This window comes from Ceratotherium simum, chromosome 18, assembly GCF_057802395.1.
Source record: "Ceratotherium simum simum isolate JZ-2026a chromosome 18, ASM5780239v1, whole genome shotgun sequence".
NCBI classification, from domain to species: domain Eukaryota; kingdom Metazoa; phylum Chordata; class Mammalia; order Perissodactyla; family Rhinocerotidae; genus Ceratotherium; species Ceratotherium simum.
The window spans coordinates 12309353-12331816 of NC_141917.1; the positions used below are offsets into that span (position 1 = coordinate 12309353).

General features: G+C 43.8%; 1 protein-coding gene across 3 annotated transcripts in view; it reads left to right on the forward strand.

Moving 5' to 3' along the window:
• The window catches only part of TRIO (trio Rho guanine nucleotide exchange factor), a 355370-nt gene that overhangs the window by 196659 nt on the left and 136247 nt on the right, over window positions 1-22464 (forward strand). For all 3 annotated transcript variants that reach the window (XM_087443141.1, XM_087443142.1, XM_087443143.1), the window contains 4 exons: window positions 14339-14508; window positions 15549-15723; window positions 20361-20556; window positions 21390-21556. In XM_087443141.1, the coding sequence (XP_087299267.1) occupies window positions 14339-14508; window positions 15549-15723; window positions 20361-20556; window positions 21390-21556 (708 nt within the window). The remainder of the gene's footprint in view (window positions 1-14338; window positions 14509-15548; window positions 15724-20360; window positions 20557-21389; window positions 21557-22464) is intronic.

Sequence of the window (22464 nt, forward strand, 5' to 3'; positions counted from 1 at the left end):
ACCCCAGAGGACAGAATAAAGAACACTTGTTCCTGGGAAGAGAGAAAGGAGATGTTTTCATGTAGATGGCAAATATTTTGTACCTTGAGCTTGGATGCAGAAGGTGGTAGGTAGAGGTGTCAGCCCCATTTTCACCCTTAAACCCACATTTGGAAGCATTCTGGGACCTTTTCCTCCTTTTTTTTTTTCTCTAAAAAGAATTCGTGAGATGCTAACCTCCTCTCAGAAGACTTGCAAATGGATACTGTCTTTTTTTTTTTTTTTTTTTTAATGTTTTTAAGTAGTATTTAAAAGGAATGTTGATTAGCCTAACATAAATTTGGATTTTATTTTAGGAGACTTTTTATCCTCCTACATTTTGTCTGCCTCTCAATCTCTCTAGTCCCTTCTTCGTTTCTGGCATTTTATTCATGTTAATTCTCATTATAGTTCTCCCATTATTAGCCCTTTGTCACCTGTCCTCCTTTCCTTTTGAATGCATTTTTCACTGTTTGTTCATTCATTCATTCGTTCGTTCACTTTCAGTCAGTCCTAAGTGTCTCCCAAGTCAACTGTAATGTATAAGGAGGTGATACAAAAATGAATGACCAGTGGAGAAACATGCTTCTGCTTTTGTGTATATCGAATATTTTAGGCGTTTGTTTCTCTTGGTAGATGTGAAGTTCCTTCAGGACTGGAACCATGTATCACTTATCTTTGTATCCCACTCGTTAGCCTGCCTCCCAGACATAGCAGATACTCAGTCAGCTTGTGGAATAAATGATGTCTATTTCTGGCACATCACTCTGAGATTTAATGATAGAGGGACGTATTTCCATTTTCAAATATAGCAAGAGCATAGTTATTACCATCCATTCGTACTCATTCTTCATTCTCAAAATTAGGTACTAAGTTAATTGATAATTACCTTTGAAATTTGTGGGTTATTTGAGGCAACTAGGTGGTGACATTGAGACTTCAACCAGAGTTTATTTCTGGAGTTGATTCAGGGGCCTTGAGTTGGTTTTTGTTCACTTGATTCCCAGAAGCCGTGGTTTCCCAGGAAAGATCCTGCCCCTTTGAATCGGGCTGTGATTCTTGCTGGGTTAAGTGAAGAAGCCTTTTGCTTCTGCTTCTGCAAACTTACACACTGAACTGGGACAAGTTTTTGTTTGGGGTAACGCCTGGGGAAAGAGGAACCTTTCATTTTATTCAGAAGTCGAAAATAAAGGCCTCCCACCACTTGGAGTGTTTTTTGTCACACGTAACCAGTCTGGCTTCATTTTTATGCCTAAAGTTAAGCAAGCAGATTTCTTTCTTTATACTTAGCCAATGCTGAGCTCTCCCCGGGGAGCAAGGAGAGAGCCCTCGAGGACTTCACACTGTGCTCGGAGGAGGGTTCCTAGGAAGCGGGAGCTCTCATCACTTTTTGGGGTTCGGGGCTCTCAGAGCCTCGGTCCTCACCGAGTTTGCTCCAGGAGTGTGTTGAAAACATGTCAGTGCTTTCTCAACCTGCCACTGCTTAAAGGGTCCAAGTTTCTTTTCCCTTCTCTCCATTTTGGAGCTGCAGAACCAGTCAGGCACGTGGGTTAAACTAATTCAGGAAAATTGACTAAAGGTATGTAGCGCTCCATGCGTAGACCAGCTGCCCTGTGGTGGATGCCTGGCATCGTTGGCAGTTGCAATGTAGAGAGCCTGTTCACTACTCCTGACTTTACAGAGAAGCCCTACATGGGCACTGCAGATGAGGGGACCTGTTGGCTCTCTGAGTGACTCTAGCCTCTCGACCATCTGATTCCTTCAGATCCCTTATGTCTCCTGTGCAACGTTCTCTAAAATTTGGTTCCCAACTTTCAAGCCTTTTCTTGTGGCTGCCTTAACAGTATTTTTGCTGATGTCTATATTCTCTAAAATGATTTTCTTTTTTGTTCATGCCTGTTTCTACCCCCCGTACACACGTCCAAAGATATATGTGATACCTCTAAACATATTCCCCAGATTTCTTTTTTTTAACTTTTTATTTTGAAATATTTATAATCACAAGAAGTTGGAAAAAAAGGAGTGGACAAGGAGGTCCATGCTCCCTCTCCCAGCCTCCCCCAGTGGTCATATCACATAACCACAGTCAAAGTAGGAGGATGACTTTGCTGCAACCCACAGAGCTTATTGGAATTTCTTCAGGTTTGCATGCTGTTGTGTGTGTGTCTGTGTGTGTCTGTGTGTGTGTGTATATTTAGTTCTGTGCAGTTTTATTGCGTAGGTTCATGTAACCACTACCACTTGCAACATACAGAATCCTACAGAATTATTCCATTACTCCCTCAGGCTGCTTCCTTATATCCATAACCGACCCCTACCCCATCTTTAACTCCTGGCAACCACTAACCTGTTGTTCTCCATCTCTGTAATTTTCTTATTTCAAAAATGTTATATAAATGGAATCATACAACATGTAACTTTCTGAGATTGGCTTTTTTTACTCAGCATAATTCCCTTGAGATCCATCTGCTTGTTGTATGTGTCTTGACTGCTGAATAGTGTTTCATGATATGGATATATCACAGTTTGTTTAACCATTTACTGGTTAAAGGACAGTGATGTTATTCTCAGTTTTTGGCTGCTACAAAAAGAGAAGCTATGGACATTGATGTATGGGCTTTTGTGTGAATGTAAGTTTTTATTTCTCTGGGATAAATGCCCAAGAATGCAATTGCTAGGTCCTTTGGTAAGCGCATATTGTTCTAAAAGAAACTGCCAAACTGTTTCCAGAATGGCTGTACCATTTTGCACTCCCACTAGCAGTCTATGAGTGATCTCCAGCTTTTTATCATCTCAAAAGTCTTGGATTGCTTTGATGTATTCTCAATGAGAAACGTTAAGATCCAGTGCATGATATTTTTGGAGATAAAGTTAACCTTTTATTATCCAATCTCAGTAATTTTTATGTTTAATATTCATTTCCTTAGCTGAACTCTCTGCATGCACTCTTAAACTTTGACTTCCTTATTTGTCTGATGTAGATACAAATGAGCAATTAAATGGCCACAAGGCAGAGAAAGCAAGAGGAAACTAAGGACCTAGAACCATCCAATACCTCATTGGCCCATGCACGGTTGAGGGTTAGATTTGACTTTGGGGGTTCGGTTGCTCCCTACTGGTTTAGCAACTATGTCTTCACATAGATTGCGGTATCTGGAATTTAAAAAAAAAAATGGTTTTTCCATAGGTGGAAATATCCAAAAAAATGGATCTAGTCATTTATGCTTTCTTGCTATAAAAATGTAATCTTAATAAAATAATTAAGAAAGCATATGATAGCATAACGTTTGCCCTTACTAACTGGCCGAGTGGTCTGAGACAAGCTGCTGTGTGGTGCCTCAGCTTTCTCCACTTCAGAATGGGAATAATAAAATCCGTGAGGGCTGTGGGACCCTGAGTGAAATTACGTAGGTGAAACACTTACCGTACTGCTTGTGTCACAGTGGCTGCCAAGAAATGCTCCTTTCTTTTCCTCTTCAACCCCTTTGTAACTTACGCGGTAGACAAAAGGATACAGATTTAAGTATAAGATGCAAAGGTATAAATACCTAGGTATAATCTCATATCGTCCTGTCTTTGATCAAGAAGAACTGCTTAATCCAGTCCTGGTGCCCTTTCTCAGAGTAAGCACCTCACGGTGACCCTTCTGTTAAGATCGAAACTGAGGTCCTTCCTGGTATATGCACAACTTCAGCTCTGCCTGCAGCTCCAGTCCTGCAGGGCAGAGTGGGCTGTTACAAAGAGTCTTACTCATGGTACCATGCAAATTGGCATAACTTATTTTGTACACATCGCTAAATACTTTTGTTTCCAGCGAAAGCTGCAAAAAATGATTTTTTTCACCAAATAAATGTGTAAAACATTTGTGTTGGCCAGAGGGATGTTATTACCTAAAAGGAAAGTCCTTTTGTCATAATAGTTTAATTCATGTAAAACGTTAGTTTTTTTCTATGGAATGGTTTAAAACTGGTTTAAATTCATGAATTTTCTAATTCTTAATATTGGCCCAATATTTTCAGGTAGTGAAATTTTTATTTTTTTTATTGAGGTCATAATACTTTATAGCATTGTGAAGTTTCTGTTGTACATTATTATTTGTGAGTCACCATATAAATGTGCCCCTTCATTCCTTGTGCCCACCCCCAAACTCACTTCCCCCTGGTAACCTCTAAACTGTTCAGGTAGGGCCGGCCCCGTGGCTTAGCGGTTGGGTGCGTGCGCTCCGCTGCCGGCGGCCCGGGTTCGGATCCCGGGTGCGCACCGAGGCACCACTCCTCCAGCCATGCTGAGGCCGCGTCCCACATACAGCAACTGGAAGGATGTGCAGCTATGACAGACAACTATGTACTGGGGCTTTGGGGGAAAAATAAATAAATAAAATCTTTAAACTGTTCAGGTAGAAAATGTTTTTATATTAACAGAGAAATTAGAAGTTAGTGTAGAAAATTATAGGGAACTCTAATTGACCTGACACATAATGGTCACTTAGTAGATGATTATTAAATGAATTAACTAATACTGTGCTATATTAGGGGCCAGCCCAGTGGCGCGGGCGGTTAAATGCACGCACTCTGCTGTGGCAGCCCCGGGGTTCGCCGGTTCGGCTCCCAGGCACGCACCGACACACTGCTTGGTAAGCCGTGCTGTGGCGGCGTCCCATATAAAGTAGAGGAAGATGGGCACAGATGTTAGCCCAGGGACAATCTTCCTCAGGAAAAAAGAAGAGGATTGGCATTGGATGTTAGCTCAGGGCTGGTCCTCCTCAAAAAAAAAAAAAAAAAAAAAAAATACTATGCTATATTAGCTTTTTTTGTAATTCAGTATTACAACAGGGATTGTTACACTAACTCCAAATTTTATAATTTCTTGTCAAAGAGTCACTTCTAAATGGAGAGTGACAAATGTCAGCTTTAATTACTTGTTTGTAGATGGGCCTCAATTAGTGTAATAGAAAGGTGAGGCACTTCACAGAAGTTCAGGAAATGCAACATTATAGGTCTTAAAATGCCCAGCTGCAAATGGATGTATATGTAATCTTGTTTACTTGTTAGACTTCTTTTTATAGGGCATTTTAAATATTCTTAATGTCATATTTGATACTCAGCTTCATAAACTAAATGTGATAGGTCTCTGGTTAGTTGAGAGAAGTAAACTCTCCCTGTATTTCTAGTATATATTGTTTGTTACTGATTATTGTTGTTCTCATTGAGTAGGTGGTAGAAAGATTGATCACCAGCAATGTATTAGGGTTTTGTTAGGAAAGCTTAAAAGCTCTAGGTAAGCTGTAGAGCTTGTAGAGACTGAACAGGGTTTTTTGGTTTTGTTGTTTGTTTTCTCTTCCTTTTGTTAAAGCCCAAAATTCAGAACCACAAGATGAAGGAAGGGTTGGGCTTTGTGCTTGGGACCAGTGATGTCAATGGATACAAGTAGAAGTAGACTTCATCAGCTCTCACTTTGATTTCTTCTTCTCCTCCAGGAGACTGCTCTTCAGACGGAGTTAGAAGAAGCTAAAGACCAAGATGGATGAAGGTTTTATAGGAAAGGATTTATTTCTCTTAAATAAGTTCAAGTCTATTCCAAGACAAATTAGATCCCTGGGTAGTGAAAGAACTGAATAAGTAGGTCACCAAATTGGGTCTCTTAATCTTTAAGGAACTATGGGAAAGGGAAGGGGTGCCAGAAGGCTGAAAATGCACTTGTGCTTTTTAAAGAAGGTTGATTTCACATGTTACTCAGGTGAGGTCAGTCCTGGGCAGAGTTCTAGAAAAGACAGTTTATAAACTGTCAGTAAAGGAAGAAGGGAATGAACAAGTTAATATAGCGTGTTAACTTTATTTCATTCTTTTCTGGGTTTCTGGTTTGATGACGGGCATGCAGTGGAATTAGCTTTTGACCAGGCGTTTGATGTTTAAATTGTAGATGAGACAGAACAATATGGGCTGCCTCTTAGCACAGTCACTAGAATTAGACTGCTGAATGGCTGTAAAAAAGAGTTAACTGAGGATGTCAGTTAATGCAAGATCAAGACTGCCTTTATCCTATACTGATCTCCAAATAGAAGATACCAGGAAGAAAGTGTTTTGATAGTAAGACATTACTCATAACCAGTTTGTGAAGAAGGAAGTAATTTCCAGTCCAGACCCACAATCGGATCAGACTTGCTGACAAAGTCATCTTAGTTGGACCCGCGGCCCAGCAGACAGGTGGTTTCAATCCCTGGCATCACCTTCTATAGGGAGCCGCCTGTTCAGTCGTCCTGTCTTTGAACTGCCTCCACTAACCTAGTCAGAACTTGTACGTCCATATATGACATCTGGAGAGATTGCTCGTCCAAATTCAGGCACCCTGAAAACTTGCCTTTGTTATGTTGAGAGCTGTTATGTCTTGAAAATGGGCAAATTGCTGCAAAGCCAGGACAGACTTGGTGCCGTAGCAGAAATAATCGGGGCTGCATTAGAACCCCTGCCAGTGGGACTGTCAGTGGAGGGTTGGTTAGTGGATGGTGTCAGCGGGCTGGAGCACGTTTCCAGTGTAGGTCTCTGTCCCCATGCAGAAAGCCTGGGAGTGGGTGGATTGGTGTGACAGGCACACTGATCAGAGTATAGACCAGGGTCTGTCAAATACATCAGATAATGGAAGAGGATCCCAAAAGATCTCAGTAGGACTAAGTCAAAATCTACCACAGAAATTTCATTCATTGGTTTTAATATATGAATCTGTTTTGAATCAGAAACACTAACCTAGACAGGTTACAGAGTAAGGGCCACATAGGTGGAACAGTGTATGTTAAACAAAAAATAATCTTATGTGTGTTAATTGACGGTGTCCACAATAATGTTATGCCCCAAAGTACCGCCCTCGGCTGTAGTGGGTAAAGGCACAGAATCTCGAGGAGCGGGGCCGTCCTCTCGCTGGCTGGCTGCTGTTTGGATCACGGTGGTGCTGCCTTCAGTTCTCCAGCCCCCAGTTTTAGGGGAGAGTGCAGAGGAGAGCGAGCTGGTGTTGACCGAGCTCCGGATTGTGTCATGCTGGTCCAGTTCAAGGAGTAAAGTGCTAGCCGGGGGAAAAGGAGGGCAGCCTGCAGCAACAGGCGCTCGAGATTTGAAGAGTTAAAGAGGAATTACACTGTGACCAACTGCAGACCATTTCAGGGAGTCAGTGGTTGCTGTCAGAATGACCCGGGGTGGGGAGGAGCTTTTCCCAAACTTGACACTCAGGGAGTGTGTCTTACCCTTCAGGGATGTTGAGGAATAAAAAGAAAATAGAAAATTCCTCATCTCAAAATCTCTGTTTTTAGCAAATAAGACTTCGTGTAAATATCTGGGTGGTTGAGGTTCCTGCACTGACCTGGATCTGTGTGTCAGTCATGCATCTGGCCCTGTCACCTTTGCCTCACCTGTCCTTGCTCACACGTCTGCGTGCTTCACCCTCTGGCGCTGCGATGCCCACGTGGTGTCCCGTAAGGTGTGGTCTGCCCTGGCATACTCCTGTTTCTTCTCCTTTTTCCTCCTCTCTTATACATATTTGCATTGGTATTATTTCATGATACTGACTTTGATTGGCCTTCTGCCCCTACCCCCAATACAACTTTCATAAATTTCCTTTCATCATATTAAGGCATCTTTTATCGCCCACCCAAGAATAATGAGATACTGCTGAAACCCTTGCTCTTCCTTATCAGAGTGACAGACAAGTGCACCAAAGGTACAGTTGGTCATTTCAAGCCAAAGAACATGCTCTTGTTCATGGCTGCAACAGTCCCCTTTGACCCCTGCTTCTTATACCAGAAACTGAATCACATTTTATGTGCATAGTGGGTGCCTTCTGAAATTCCACCTGCAAGTTGCCATTGAAACCAACTGCTTCTGCTCTTGGCTTACAGCTCCTGCTGGGGGCTGCGGCTTTTATACTTCCCACACTGGCCTTACGGCTCACTCATCCCCACTGGTACCCCAATGATTGTCTTTGTCATAAACAAGAGTAGGGGAACAGACGCCAATGGGTAGTAGCTTCTGTTTATAAAGTGCTTGTAGTAATTGAGCACCTTCACATCTGTGGTCATCTCATTTGACTCTCAGACTGGCTTTGCCAGTTAGAGAAGACATACACGGTAAAATGATCCCATTTCATAGATGAGAAGGCTGAAGGTGGAGAGCTCCGAGGATTTTCCCAGAGTCGCACAGGGGATAAGGACCCACATGTGGTGTGTCGTGCTCTCCCCTCCAGATGTAGTAGGCTTGTAGCCTGTGTTCAGATGTGCATCTGAGAGGTTGCAGCTAAAGCAATCCCCAGATCTCAGGGCTCCCATCCTCCCACCCTCTGAATGGGCTGGAAGCTCAGTCCTTTCCTGGGATCTGCCACCCCAACGAGCTCCTCTAGGAGCCCTCTCTGGCGGGGTCTCCCCTCTCCAGGTGGTGAGGAAGGGACTTTTCCAGGGGCCTGTGGGGAAGGGGCTAAGGTGAGGGTGGTGCTGGATCCAGGCCCAGGCTCTCCCACATCTTTATCACAGGAGTTTCTCCCCAGAGCCCCACGTGTCTCCCTAGCCCAGCCTTCTCTGTGGATCCTGGTCCGTGAACAGGTCTGTGCATATCTGCACCCCATGTGTGGGCTAGGTTCAAGTTCTCTTTCATGGAATGCTGCTGGCCAGGCTCGGAGGGCCTCTAGGGGGCAGCGTTGCCTAACTGTGGCTGCCTGACCAGCCCATGGCGGGGGGCCACAGTTCTCTAGAAGCAGAATCCTTGCTGCTGAGAACTTCGATAGAATGCAACTCCTCTCTTGCTGTCAGGTGAAGATTTATCTTTTTATTGTAAATTAGTAGCATGCACAGAAGTGCAATTTTTTTCACCTTTAGAAAGTTTATGGTAAAAATTTCAGACATCCAAGAGACTTTTCCTCATTCCTTCATTCAGAGGTTATTTTAGGCATCATATATACCCATTTAAAAGCTTAAAAATAGACTTTGCCTGAGTCATATTGCATTATGATATGCATCAGTTCATCACCAGTTGACATTAGAAATTACCTTTATCTGAGACTTTTTTCTCAAAATTGAATTAGAATATTTCCTATAGGACCAGAAAGAAAAATTCTAGAGGAACAAAGAATCTTTGGGCATTTTGACGTCATGGATTTAAATGTAGCCTTGCTGCTTCTACTCGCTGATTTTTCCCCCTTTTCAGCTGTTTGATCCCAAGATCGAGTCCTGTGGCCTCCTCTGTAGCTGTGGCCCTTCTCTGGTTCCGCAGCCAGCCAGGCGTGTTGAAATGGCCAGGATGTTGAGGAAATAAGCTAGTTCTTTAAAAAATTACCAGGAGGAAAGGAAAAGCTTTGACCCACAAATACTCATGGCGCTTCCCCTAGAACCAAGGGGAAATGATTTCTATAGACTGTAATGGACTAATTCTAGCACCTTTTCCTCATACTATTTTTAGGTGTAAAAAGGTTTAAATGTGGGACAGTGTTAAGTTTACCAGACTAAGTGGCATATTTTGGGCAATTGGTAGGAACCTGGACACGTTTTGAAAAATATCTATAGAAAGAAGACTTTTGAAACTGTTTATTACTAGAAGACTTTCTCACAAGAACAAAACTGCTGCTAGTACTAACATTTACTGATGTCTTCACTCTGTGTGTGTCATCTCCTGTACTCTTCCAGCAGCTCTCTGAAGCAGGCATTTTTACCATGCCCGTTTCATAGATGAGAAAACTGGAGGACGATGGGCACGGATGTTAGCTCAGGGCCAGTCTTCCTCAGCAAAAAAGAGGAGAATTGGCATGGATGTTAGCTCAGGGCTGAGCTTCCTCACACACAAAAAAAACAAACAAAACCAAACTTGAGAAAACTGAGACATGGATCCAGTAAGTAGCCTGCCGAAGGTCACAGCCTAGGAAATGTTGTCAGCATTTGAACTCAGCAGTCTAGCTTCAGAACCCACGCTCTTAATCATTATCCCATATTACCTCTTAGGAGAAGTGTTTTGTTTTACTGATTGTTTGTGGATAAAACATGAACTCTTCTGCTGTTGCAGTGGAGTTATGAGGAAGCACACCTATGCATCGTGCCTTTGGCCATTTCCAAGAGTCAGTTTTGATCTTTTCACAGGAGAGAGAAGTGAGAGTTGTTAAAATGGTTTTGTGAGGGGGCAGGCCCCGTGGCTTAGCACTTGAGTGCATGCTCCGCTACTGGCTGCCCGGGTTCGGATCCCGGGCGCGCACCAATGCACTGCTTGTCTGGCCGTGCTGAGGCGGCGTCCCACATACAGCAACTAGAAGGATGGGCAACTACGACATACAACTATCTACTGGGGCTTTGGGGAGAAAAAGGGGAAAAAAGGAGGAGGATTGGCAATAGATGTTAGCTCAGGGCCGGTCTTCCTCACCAAAAAAAAAAAAAAAATGGTTTTGTGATTTAAATGGTATTTTTGGTAGTATTTGCTGGAGAGGAGGAATTTTGCTCCCCGTCCCCCATCCTGCCCCACAAGCTGAATCTCCGAGTTAGGCCTCAGGATTGAGTCAGGCGAGAGGCTGCTGAGCGGCCACGTGGAGACACAGACACCCCGTGGTTCAGACGTGGCGTCTGGGGCACCAGTGCAGGACGGATGCTGAACCAGGGCTCCCAGAGGGGGCCCAGTGAGCTGACAACGCTGGGGAGACCTGACCCAGCTGTGTGGACGGGGGAGGAGGGTGATTGGGACACCTGTACACTAGATGTGTCTTGTCCAGGACATTGAAATTCTCTACCAGCTGTCTTAATTAATGTTGTTGTGTTTCGCTGATAACTGCAGTATTATTCTAGGGGGCTTTAAAAAACTTGTGTTTCTGTTTTCTCAACAAATTGGAAAGAAGAGATACTAATTTCTACTAGTGTTATGAGAAGCTAGCTCTTAAAAGTGTAGTGTAACTAAAACCAGAGGCCACACCGGCTGCAGCCCTCGGTTGGCCCAGTTTCTCTGTCCCCAAAGGCCAGCTTGTTGTCTGATGCGTCAGATGCCGCCTTCTGTGATGCAGATTCGATATTTGAAGTCAAGTTGCTCTTGTACCTTTCTTCTCATCAGTGCTTCTTCTGTTTAGATTACAGTGAAAGAAGAGCAGTCTTATTTCAGACAATTATTTGCTTACATCATTCAGCTCCACTGAATGAGCCTAAAATGCTGAGGCAGCACTATTGCTAAAGACTCGCAGTTTATTATGCAGTGTCCTGGTATCCATTCCTTAAGTGTATCCAATCAGAGGGGGAGGGTCCAATGGCCAAGTGCTACTGAAAGGGTTTTCTCTGTTGGGAGCAAGTGGCCAATGGTCACCTGCCCCCACACTGCCCCCAGCATGTGGAAGGCAGGTTACCATGAAGTTGGTGAAACCATTTCAGCTGGAAAGGTCCACCAATTAGGTAACATATCATGAATGTTGTTGGTTAAATGTTTTGACTCTTTCAATAAAATATTACAGCCTCGTTTTGGTGAAATATTGGCTACTGCTCAGAGCAGCCTAACTGGCACATACTTGTTTTCTTTTCAGCAATTCTCGCTCCTCAGTTACTTCGAGTGGGTCTTCATACTTAGGGTAGTTAACGTTTGTATGGAGCACTGCTGACCCACCAGCACTCTCCTGCACCCTGCCTTCTGGGCCTCTTAGTAACTTCTGAGGGTGGTATTGGTATTCTGAGGATCCCCGTAGTAGCAAACTGAGCCTCAGAGAAATTCAGTGATCTCTTAGGTCACAGAGCCAGCACTTTGTCAGAGCATCTCTTAACTCCGTAATACTGCTACTACTATACAATATGACATGTAGAACTTGGATCGTTTTTCATGGGAATTATTAGAGCAAACTGGGAGATTCCTTAATAATGCTGTCATCCTTCCTATTATTTATAAATGCAGCAACTCTATTTGTGAGAATTTAGGGGAAAGCAAAAATGAAAGATGTACTGATTATGGATGCTTCATAGATGGTGCGGAGCATTAAGTCAATGTTCGGTGAATTGATGAATGGCATTTTTCGTGTTGAAATGCAGTATCAACACAAAGTGTGACTAGATCCAGAGGCCATCTTTCTCATCCTGGCTTTGCCAGTGGCTTTGGCACTACCAATAGGTTTTGCCCACTTTGGGCAGGTTACTTCATCACCTAGGGCCTCTTTTCCTTAATCTATAAAATCAAAGAGGTAAAGCAGCCTATCTCTAAAACTCCTTTAATTCAAATTCTTGGATTGTATGAAATTTGATAATTCATACACAAAAATGAGTAAATAACATGAGACAAGTTAACAAATGTTTTAACATTTTTTATTAAATTCTAGGACCTTGACTAACTTGACTGAAAAATAAGTCCTTTGCTATCGCTTCTCTTATTTCTAAATTGGCCTGCCATATTGAAAATACTGAGCTGACAAGAGCCATCTGGTGATACTCTGTTTTCAACTAAAGATATGTTTAACAACAAGAGAACTCTTAAGAGGTTAGCTAGGATTTGGCATCATTAGTCGTTAGGGAATTGCTAATTAAAACCATAGTGACATACCAGTTATTTAGAATGGCTAAAATTTAAAAGACTGGCCATATCAAGTATTGGTGAGGATGTGGAGGAATTGGAACTCTCATATGCTGCTGGTGGGAGTGTGAGATCGTATAGCCACTTTGGAAAACAGTTTCACAGTTTCTCAAAAAGTTAAACACGCACCTGCCATATGATTCAGCCACTCTATACCTAAGTATTTACCTAAAAGAAAGGGAAGCACAGGTTCATGTGGAGACTGTACACATATGTTTACAGCAGCTTTATTTGTAATGGCCAAAAGCTGGAAACAACCCAAATGTCGATCAACAGATGAATGGGCAAGTTGTGGTATATACATAGAATGGAATACTATTCAACAATAAATAGGAGTAAACCGCTGATAAACAAAATAGTATCGATGATTCTCAACATAATTATAATGAATGAAAGAAACCAGACCAAAAAAAGAGTACATACTGTATGATTCAATTTATATACTTTTTAAAGAAAATGCAAGTTAATCTATAGTGGCAGAAAGCAGATTGGTGATTGCCTGGGGAGGGAGGGCAGAGGGAGACAGAGGGAGGGATTACAAATGTCACATGAAAACTTTTGGGCTGATGGAGCTGTCTACTGTCTCGATGGCAGTGATCTTTCATGGGTGTATACTTAATATCAAAACATGTCAGATTGTACACTTTAAGTTCATGTAGTTTATTATATGTCAGTTATACCTCAATAAAGCTGCTTTCAAAAAAGATGAGCTTGGAAACTAAAGACCAAATACAGCACAGTGTGTTTTGGCAAGTGCAGTGTGGCCGTATTAGCCAGGAAGGCCGGCCTGGCTGGGCAATGTTGGGGGAGACCTCACCATGGCTGAGGCAGCTCTCTGTAATAGTCACGTGGAAGACATGGGAAGTGATTCTCACGTCCCTGAGGAAGCAGGAAGCATTTTCTCTACACACAAACCACTTCCAAGACACCAGGGCCCACGCGGTTTAATTAATTATCTTGTTTGGTTCGCTGAATGGCTCCCCAGAGATCTGGAGGAGGCAGTGGACTTTCTGGAAGTGGGTGAAGTGCTCTGCTCCCGCCAGGACTACAGTAGTTCTTGCTGCTCTTGTTACAAGTTATCTTGACCCATCCAAGTCCCAGACACGTTTTTAATTGGTCATGGCAACGAGGGTGTTTATTTTCAGTGTGCACACTCGTTTCATTAAAGGACTGAGCTGTGGCTGGGTTGACCGTGGCCTGGGCTGGGCGCGGTCACCCAGCAGTGCCACATCCGAATCTCCTGCCAGGCGTGCTGATGAATTTATTCCAGCACATTATATGCTTCCTCCTGTTCTGAGGGATGTAAAGCACCCATGTCTGAGCAGTGGTTTAATAACTAATAATGGACTGTAATGCACTTGCTAAAAATAAAATTATCTATCTGCTAAATAAGAGTCAGAAGACCTGTAAAAGAATGCCTGTTATGTTTAGCAGATGTTCCAGTTGTCAGAGAGGTCTTCTCTTACTTCCATTGCACTTGGATTGAAACATTGGAAAGAGCGACTCCCCTTCCTTTTCCTTTTTTCTCTTTTGGGACAGTCCCCTTCAGCTCTCTGCCTATTTGTTTTTTCACCAGGCAGCGGTCACACACTGTTTTTGTGTGTGTGTTCCGCTGGCTGTCGGGCTGTTTGGGGTGCTCCTCCCTCCCTCCCCCCCCATCTCCCCGGAGCAGGCTGCTACCGTTTCCCCCCAGGGCGGGTCACATGCGGTCTCGGCACCAGGACCTCCCCGGGAGGCGGAGGGGCCTGGGCTCACCGTGCGCGCTGTCCCCGCAGCTGTGGACGTGGCTGGAGGAGCTGCAGAAGGAGCTGCTGGACGACGTGTACGCCGAGTCGGTGGAGGCCGTGCAGGACCTCATCAAGCGCTTCGGGCAGCAACAGCAGACCACCCTGCAAGTGACGGTCAACGTGATCAAGGAGGGGGAGGACCTCATCCAGCAGCTGAGGTGGGCCGCGTCCCTGTCCTCCTGTCAGGGGCACACGCTTAGAAATCCTGCCAGCGATTTCCCCGTCCCCTCACGTTTTTGAACAATTCAGCCATAATTCTCTGTCCGACTAGGTAGAGAACAAATAACATCTGAGTACAAAGCAGAGTAACATCTTTCTTCTCTTTTCTTTTTTTCTCCCTTACAGTTTTTTTGTAACTATAATTTTTCTCATTGCAGCGTTGACTAGTAAGCCTTCTCAAAATTTAGCTTTTATTAATATTTCCTCTTAACACCTACCTAGTACTTATTGAAATTTCCCTACAAACCAGGTTAATTTAAACCTCCTAGGATGGCGTCCTTCAGCCCAGTGATCTGCCTCTCTAGAGGGTGGTGGGCAGCCCTCTTCTCAGAGTCCAGGCGTGGGCAGGCCAGGCCTCTGGTGACACCTGTCCCCCAGGTGCTCCTCGTGGTGAGAAGGCAGCAGGTGTGCTGGGGCTGGAAGCAGATTCCTTTTATTGGATCACAGGGACGGTTTACATAAATGTAGTCCCTCCGCTGTATCACTCAGAGGACAGTTTATGGAATCATTAAAGCTAACATCACGTGATGTTCGCTTTGCTAAGAGTCAGGGAACAGTTACTTGATAAAGGCTTGATTGGTGGCATTTAAATAACCCCTCAGAACCAATATGACTTCACTGCATATAGTAAACAGGTATCGTCTACTCTACTGAAGGAGACAAGTGGCTAAAAGTGAAATTCTACTAAAATGATTTTATGTACTTATAATTTTTTATAAGAGCGGCTGTGAGGAAATGTGGAAGAAGTTCCTCAGCGTGTCCTCAGCTCTGGAAGCGTTGCTCGCAGGAGGAAGCACGGTGTTGTTTTGCGGGAGGGGCAGCTTATTCCATTTTCTGAGACAAGCAGTCCCGCTTCCTGCCAGCTTTCTTCCCCCTGAAGCTCGGAGCTGCCGGATCTGGTATCTGACAATGTGAGACTTTCCCATCCAATTCCTGTTTGTCTTGTTAAACCCCGGTTCCCTCCTCTGCCCTTTTGCAGGGACTCCGCCATCTCCAGTAACAAGACCCCCCACAACAGCTCCATCAGCCACATCGAGACGGTGCTGCAGCAGCTGGACGAGGCGCAGGCCCAGATGGAGGAGCTCTTCCAGGAGCGCAAGATCAAGCTGGAGCTCTTCCTGCAGCTGCGCATATTTGAGAGGGACGCCATCGATGTGAGTGTCCCCACGCCACTTCCTTGCCGGCCAGTGGCCTCCTACGGCCCCTGAGGCCCCAGCGTCTCCTCCTCTGTCCCCTGCCCCAATTCAGCTCCTGGTCCTCTCCCACTGCCCACAGCCTCAAGTGAGGAGGAGGGTAGAGGAAGGAAAGAGGGATTCTTCCTCAGCTGGTCCCTGGGCGTTGGGAGACTCAGCTCTGGGCTCTGACCCTTTGAAACAGTGGTGGAGGCAGACGTCACTCAGCAGGATAGTGCGAAGCGAGTGTTGGGAATGGAGTTGAGGCAGAGCTTCTAAAAACAAGAGCAACTCGTTGTGTTGGCTTCCTTAAACCTTCATTGCATCACTGCACAGCCCTCTCTTGCCCTTGAAGCCCAGGCACAAACTCAAGGCAGAGCTCCTCCCTCCTTCCTTCCTTCCCTCCCTCTCTCTCTCCTTCCCTTCCTCTCCGTCTCCTCCCTGCCTCCCTCTCCTTCTCCCCTCCTTCCCTTTCACCTTCCTTCTTCCCTGTCCCATTCTTCTCTCTCCAAGAGTGGGCATAAGCTTAGCCTGTGGTGATAGCGTTTAGATAGTAGGAAACCCAATTTTGTTCTCCCCACAGAAGTGTTCTCAGATGATCTGTAATTCTTGCCTAAAAATCGACTTTTGTACCTTATATGTGACTTGGAGAAAGAAGTACAGATTTCTTTTCTTTTTCTTCAGTGGAAAGAGGATGGTTCTTAATTCACTGCCAGGGAAGGTCTTGTTTTTGAACTTGAAGTGCAAGCAGAAGTAGGTGTAATTGGATGACACTAATCTCGCTGTGAAACATGATGAAAGAAACCAAAACTCACTTCAGCCTGCATGAGGCAGGTTTCCTGGTGCCCCTCAGCTTTGTACAACTGGTGACAGTGACCGAGTGCCTGTCCGGCTACCTCCAAGCCACCCAGGTGGTCCCTGTGACCGCCTAGCGGAATCTGCAGAGCACACTCTCTCTGTGTTTATTACCTGTCCTGGATTTAGGACTGTGCCCTGGACACTCGGGCCAGACCCTAAGTGCCACCAAGGGCAGAGGGATGGCAGGGCTTGTGTAGACTGCCTTCGGTTACCTCAGCTGAAGGGGTACCCTCCGCCTGAAGTGGGCCCGGGTGATTCTCTTGGGCCTGCCTGTGGGCCCAGCCTTGAGTGGCGTGTGTGGTGCTGGGGTCTGGGCCCCGTGCAGGCCTCTCACCGCTTGTCTGAACTTCACTAACATTTGCATTAAAGAAAGGCCTTCTTGGCTTTTTCATTGTCATCACTGATTAATGACAAGAAAGGAGTTAAACCCTACAAACCGTTGCCTGGTGAAAACCTGCTCAGGTGCTCTCAGAGTCTTGACCTTTAGATCCACACGAAGCACATGGAGAAGGGAGGTACTGGCCTCAGCTCTTTAACAACCTGCCACAGCCCGGGCGCGGTGCTCAGGTTCGAGGTTGCAGCATTGTGTGAACAGAAGACCCAGCAGGCCTGTTTCCTCTCTGACCTCTACTTCAGAGGAATTGCTTTTGTAAACTTAGCTGCTCATTGAAGAGTTTCAATTAAGAAACACAAAGCAATCAGAAGCATTATTTGAAGTTTTTCTTCCAGGACACTTTGATATTTAAAAAAATATATATATTTGGCTTCACTTGTTTTAATGCTACTTAAAAGGGGAAAAAATTTTTAATTGTATTTCCACTTTCATTGAACCAGTGTTTTAAAATGTAGATCAGGAACGAAAAACGTCAATTTTCCCCACACTACAGCTGTAGAATTCCACGTGTCCTCAGTAAAGGCAGTATGCCAGGCCGGGGGAACGGGCTTCCCTGAGCTGAGGAAATTCAGCCTGCGGTTCCCAGGCCAGCGAAAATAGAGTTTGGAAGCTTTTAATATGTCACAGCTTGAGAACCCTTTTTCTCTTGAATAATCCTGAACCGTGAAAATCGGAGCATTTTAGGCTTTGGCTGGGATTTCCTCTCTTATCTGGGAAAATGCCCCAGCTCAGTGCCCTTGGGAAGCATGGAGTTATGTTTATGGTAGAAATTTGTCTGTTATAGGTTAATTTTTAAAAATCCCCCATATCTCTTTTACTTCAATTAGAGTAGTATTTTCATCTCTGGATGAAAATGGATCAAGGTTTTCTGTGGCTCAGAATATTGCTGTTTCAGCCTCCAGATACTCCAAGGAAAATCTGCTCTATTGATCTAAAAAGAACAACAGAATCGTTACTATAGCATCTGTGTCAGGATAGTTATGGAAAACAGTCATAATTATGTGTATAGTTAGGAAGAGAAACTTATACTTTCAAAAAATAATGGGATACATTTAAAAAAATTGTCAAAGTTATTTCTCCAAAGAATCAATATTCAAAAGTGATTTCCACTTTCTTGAGCTTTGTTTTTGCCACAGATTTCTTTTCTCAGCTTGTGTGGCTAACAGGCTGTGATGCTCAACTTTGGGGCAGGATTTTTCCTGATGATCCTGTGATCACAACCATTGCTAGGGTTTCCTTGTGCTCAGTGAGTGCAAATCCTGCTGGTTTTAGCACACTGATCTTTGTTTATTATCCACGACTCTAGTGTTGTCGAGCCTGAGGTTGTCTCCATGAGGCATTGTCACTGAGTCTGTATGTCACCACCACACCTAATCTCTTCTCCTCAGTGTCGGAAAACAAACATTAAGGAAGAACATTCCCCTTAGAGATAAAGATTAAAGTTATGGTAATTCTTTTCCTTTTTTTTTTTTTTCTTTTTTTTGTGGGGAAGACCAGCCCTGAGCTAACATCTGATACCAGTCCTCCTCTTTTTTTTCTTTGCTTGAGGAGGACTGGTCCTGGGCTAACATCCGTGCCCATCTTCCTCTACTTTATATGAGACGCTGCCACAGCATGGCTTGCCAAGGAGTGTGTCAGTGCGTGCCCAGGATCCGAACCGGTGAACCCCGGGCCGCCGCAGTGGAGTGCATGCACTTAACCTCTTGCGCCACCAGGCCGGCCCTCTTTTCCTTTTTAAAAATATTTTTCCTCAGTGGCTTCTTGGCATATGTCTAATTTGGCATTATTTAAACTTGTTAATTGTTAGATTAGTACAATTTAATAAATTAACGTAAATACACATATTGTATGCAGACCCCAGTAATAAAAGAATAAATCAGGAAGATTTGTGCAATAGAAGTTTGGGGAAGCCTTAAGTTTCTAATTACTTTCCATTTCCTAGATGGATTCTGTGTACATTCTCTCACATTCTCACATTTTCATACTAATTTGGTTACTGCTCAGGTGAATAAAGTAATTAGAATCCACGGAAAATGTTATTCCACTGAAGTATCTAATATAATATTCTTTCACAAGACGTCTTTTCCTTCTTTCTGGATTTTATAATTTTTAGTCTTAATTTTTGAAAAGTATATTATGAAAGTTTTCAAACCTACACACAAATAGCAAGGATAGGACAACCAACTTCCATGTGCCTGTCCCCAAATTCAACAGGATTTTGCCCACCTTGCTTCAGGTGTCCTTTTGCTACTGTTGGGTGTAGTATCTTAGGGAAAATCTTTGCCAGCTTGTCATTTCAGTCCTAAACACTTTCCTAAATATCTCTAGAAAATAAGGCCGTTTTTTAACATATCCACAGTCCACTAAACACCTCAGCAATCCAACAGTCGTTCCTTATTATCTTCTGACACGCAGCCTCTGTTCTGCAAGTGCCTCAGTTAGGAGGCAGAGGCGTCCGCTCCTGCATTTGATGGTTAGTCTCTTAATCCAGAGTCGTCTCTCCACCCATCCTTCTTTTTGTCCATGCTGTGACTTGTTCAAATAACTGCGTCCATTGTCAGAGAAACCAGGTTCCACGTTCTGCATTTGCTCACTTGATGTCTTTCAGATTGTTTAACGGTTTTTCTTTCCCTGGTATTTCTTGTGAACTTAGAATGTTAGATATAGAGACCTGATTAGATTCAGATTCCCTTTTTGTGCAAAGGTGCTCCACTGGTGGTCCGTCACAGTTTCTTGTGTCAGAGGCACGGCTGTCTGGTCCCACGTCTTTAGGGATGCTAAGGTTGGCCTGTGGGTTTAGGTGGTGACAGCCTGATCCTTCCATTGTTAACTTCCCATCAGCCTTTCTGGTGATAATTTACTGTGCATTGATGATCATTACCTGAACAGTTATTTTACTAGAATTCAAAAACAAAATTAGAAAAAAATTGTCTAATTTTATTATTCTTCCTACATTTAATAGCTAGATTTATTTATAAGGATGAACTTTCCTTCACCATTATATGCTTAAAGAATTAATTTTCTCCTTCAGTTACCAGTTTTAAGGGTAAAGGTTGGTTCCCTGTCAACCTGTCATCGGAACCTGAGTTATTCATTTAATTTTTGGTTTTTTTAGCTCTTTTTTTTTTTTTAACGTCATTAGGAATTCATGGATCTTTGTATATTTGATATATTTTATTCAGTTGTGGTAATCTGTTTTTTAGTGTTTAATTGTCCCGCCTTTGGCCAGTGGGCGCCCCTTCAGCCGGCTTCTATGTCCTTTTGACACAATCCGTTAGTCTCTTCCTTCCTTCCTTGGCACAGTGAGATGTGGTAGCAGATATTTGTTTTTAAGTGTTGGTCCTAAGCACATACTTCCCTCTGTCAGATCATCTCAGACCTCGAGTCTTGGAACGACGAGCTTTCTCAGCAAATGAATGACTTTGACACGGAAGATCTCACAATAGCGGAACAGCGCCTCCAGCACCACGCAGACAAAGCTTTGACCATGAATAACTTGACCTTCGATGTCATCCACCAAGGGCAAGACCTTTTGCAGTATGTCAATGAAGTGCAGGCCTCTGGTAAGAAGTGCGTTCCATCCTGTGTCGGTTGTGGGGTCTTCATGTCACCACAGGAATCCATCTAGCTTATTTCAACGTGACGACTGCAGAATTCAGTTAGCCCCTATGGCACAGATGTTATAGATAACTGCTCTTTAAAAGGAAAGATTTTGCCTTTTGTTTCCACACAGTATGATCACATTTAACCTTATGGTTAGTGTACTTACCCTTAATATTCTTACATGTTACTTCAAGTATCGTGAACTTTAACAAATTATATATTATTGTATCTCCGTGAATGAAAAATGTAAATCCCAAGAAAATATTTTCACGTTTATTTTTTTCTTAGTTTATATTTTACCAGCAGATGTCACTATAGCCTCAAAAATGTAGTGAGAACTTAGTAGTGTTAGAAACTTACTTAACAACAACCTATACACTACATTGCTCATTTTACACAAATGAAATTAAATGCTTCCTAAGGAGTAAACTGGGTATACAGTGGATAACAGCAAAAACAAAGCGAAGTTCGCTCATTTACAAAGGATGTCACATTTTCACCAGTTATTAATGTAGGAATAGAAGTAGATTGAGAGGGATGGGTTTGGTTTGATTAGTTATACATTATATTTGGCTTTGGAACATATCAAGTACGTTCTCTGCGATACTCGCATGCTCGGAGGCAGGTGTAAACACTCCTGTGCTGGCTTGTGCTCTTTGAACTTGGCCTTCCAAGTCGAGGCTTGGCCCCCAGCTGGGCAGATTGTTCACAAAAGCAGAGTGTGTGTCCTACAGCACTTAAGAACAGGTTGAAATGCTAGTTGAATTCCAGGAGCCCCCTTCACTGCCCGCAGGTGTGGAACTGCTTTGCGACAGAGATGTAGACATGGCAACTCGGGTCCAGGACTTGTTGGAGTTTCTTCATGAAAAGCAGCAGGAACTGGATTTAGCAGCAGAGCAGCATCGGAAGCACCTGGAGCAGTGTGTGCAGCTTCGCCATCTGCAGGCCGAGGTGAAACAGGTAAGCGGACTGCTGGAGCTGGAGCCAGACGGAGGGGGACCAGTCGATAAGCCCTTGATGAGAGATCGGTAACTCGGACATGTAAGCGTTGGGGAAGGTGGTCCCTGTACGTAATACGACACACATCCTAATACAGCCATAGCTAGTGTATAAAAGTGGAGCCAGTGCCTGGACGGCTGTATCACTTGTGAGTGACATCCATTTAGCTTGTTTTGTTATTGGGAGTCTCTTGCTGGAAACCCTGAGCACATTGCTTCCTGGGCTAAATAACTAAATGGTTTTTCTGCAAATAGGCTGTTAGCAATCAGGACAGGACCACAGGCTGTGTATGGCTGGGGTTTTCTAGTGTTATCAGGATGCTCTCCTGCCACATCCCAGATAACATGGCAGAATAAAAATGGAACATTTGGAAGAGATTGCTTTTGCCTCAGTGCCAGTGGGATTCTGTGCATACATCTATTCAGCATTTATGTGACATTTTATCTCCTGAGCAGGAAAACCACTGATGATGCTGGCGTCATGCGGGGAAAGTATGGCTTCATGGGACTCGGGTAGATGCATGGAAAAGCAGGTGTTAGTTTGATTGGAGGAGACTTAAGGTGTCTGTGGACCATGAGCAAGTGTGGGGCATAGTGAGTGGCACTCATGTTAAAGCAGTTACACTATTAAATTGGAAATCTTTAAAAGAACACCTGTTGGTCTTCTATGTCATGAGATGAAGTATTGTGACCTGCCTTTTAAAGACCAGTTAATAAAGTGTCTCTTCTTGCCAAAACAAAGCAGTTAGTCTGAGAAATGAACGAATAAACTAATGTATCCATTAGGAATTGCGTTTGCCTAGTAATTTTTAAAAAACTATTTTCCCCACATAACGAGTGAGGAGGTGGTAGATTGCTGGCGTTCATTCA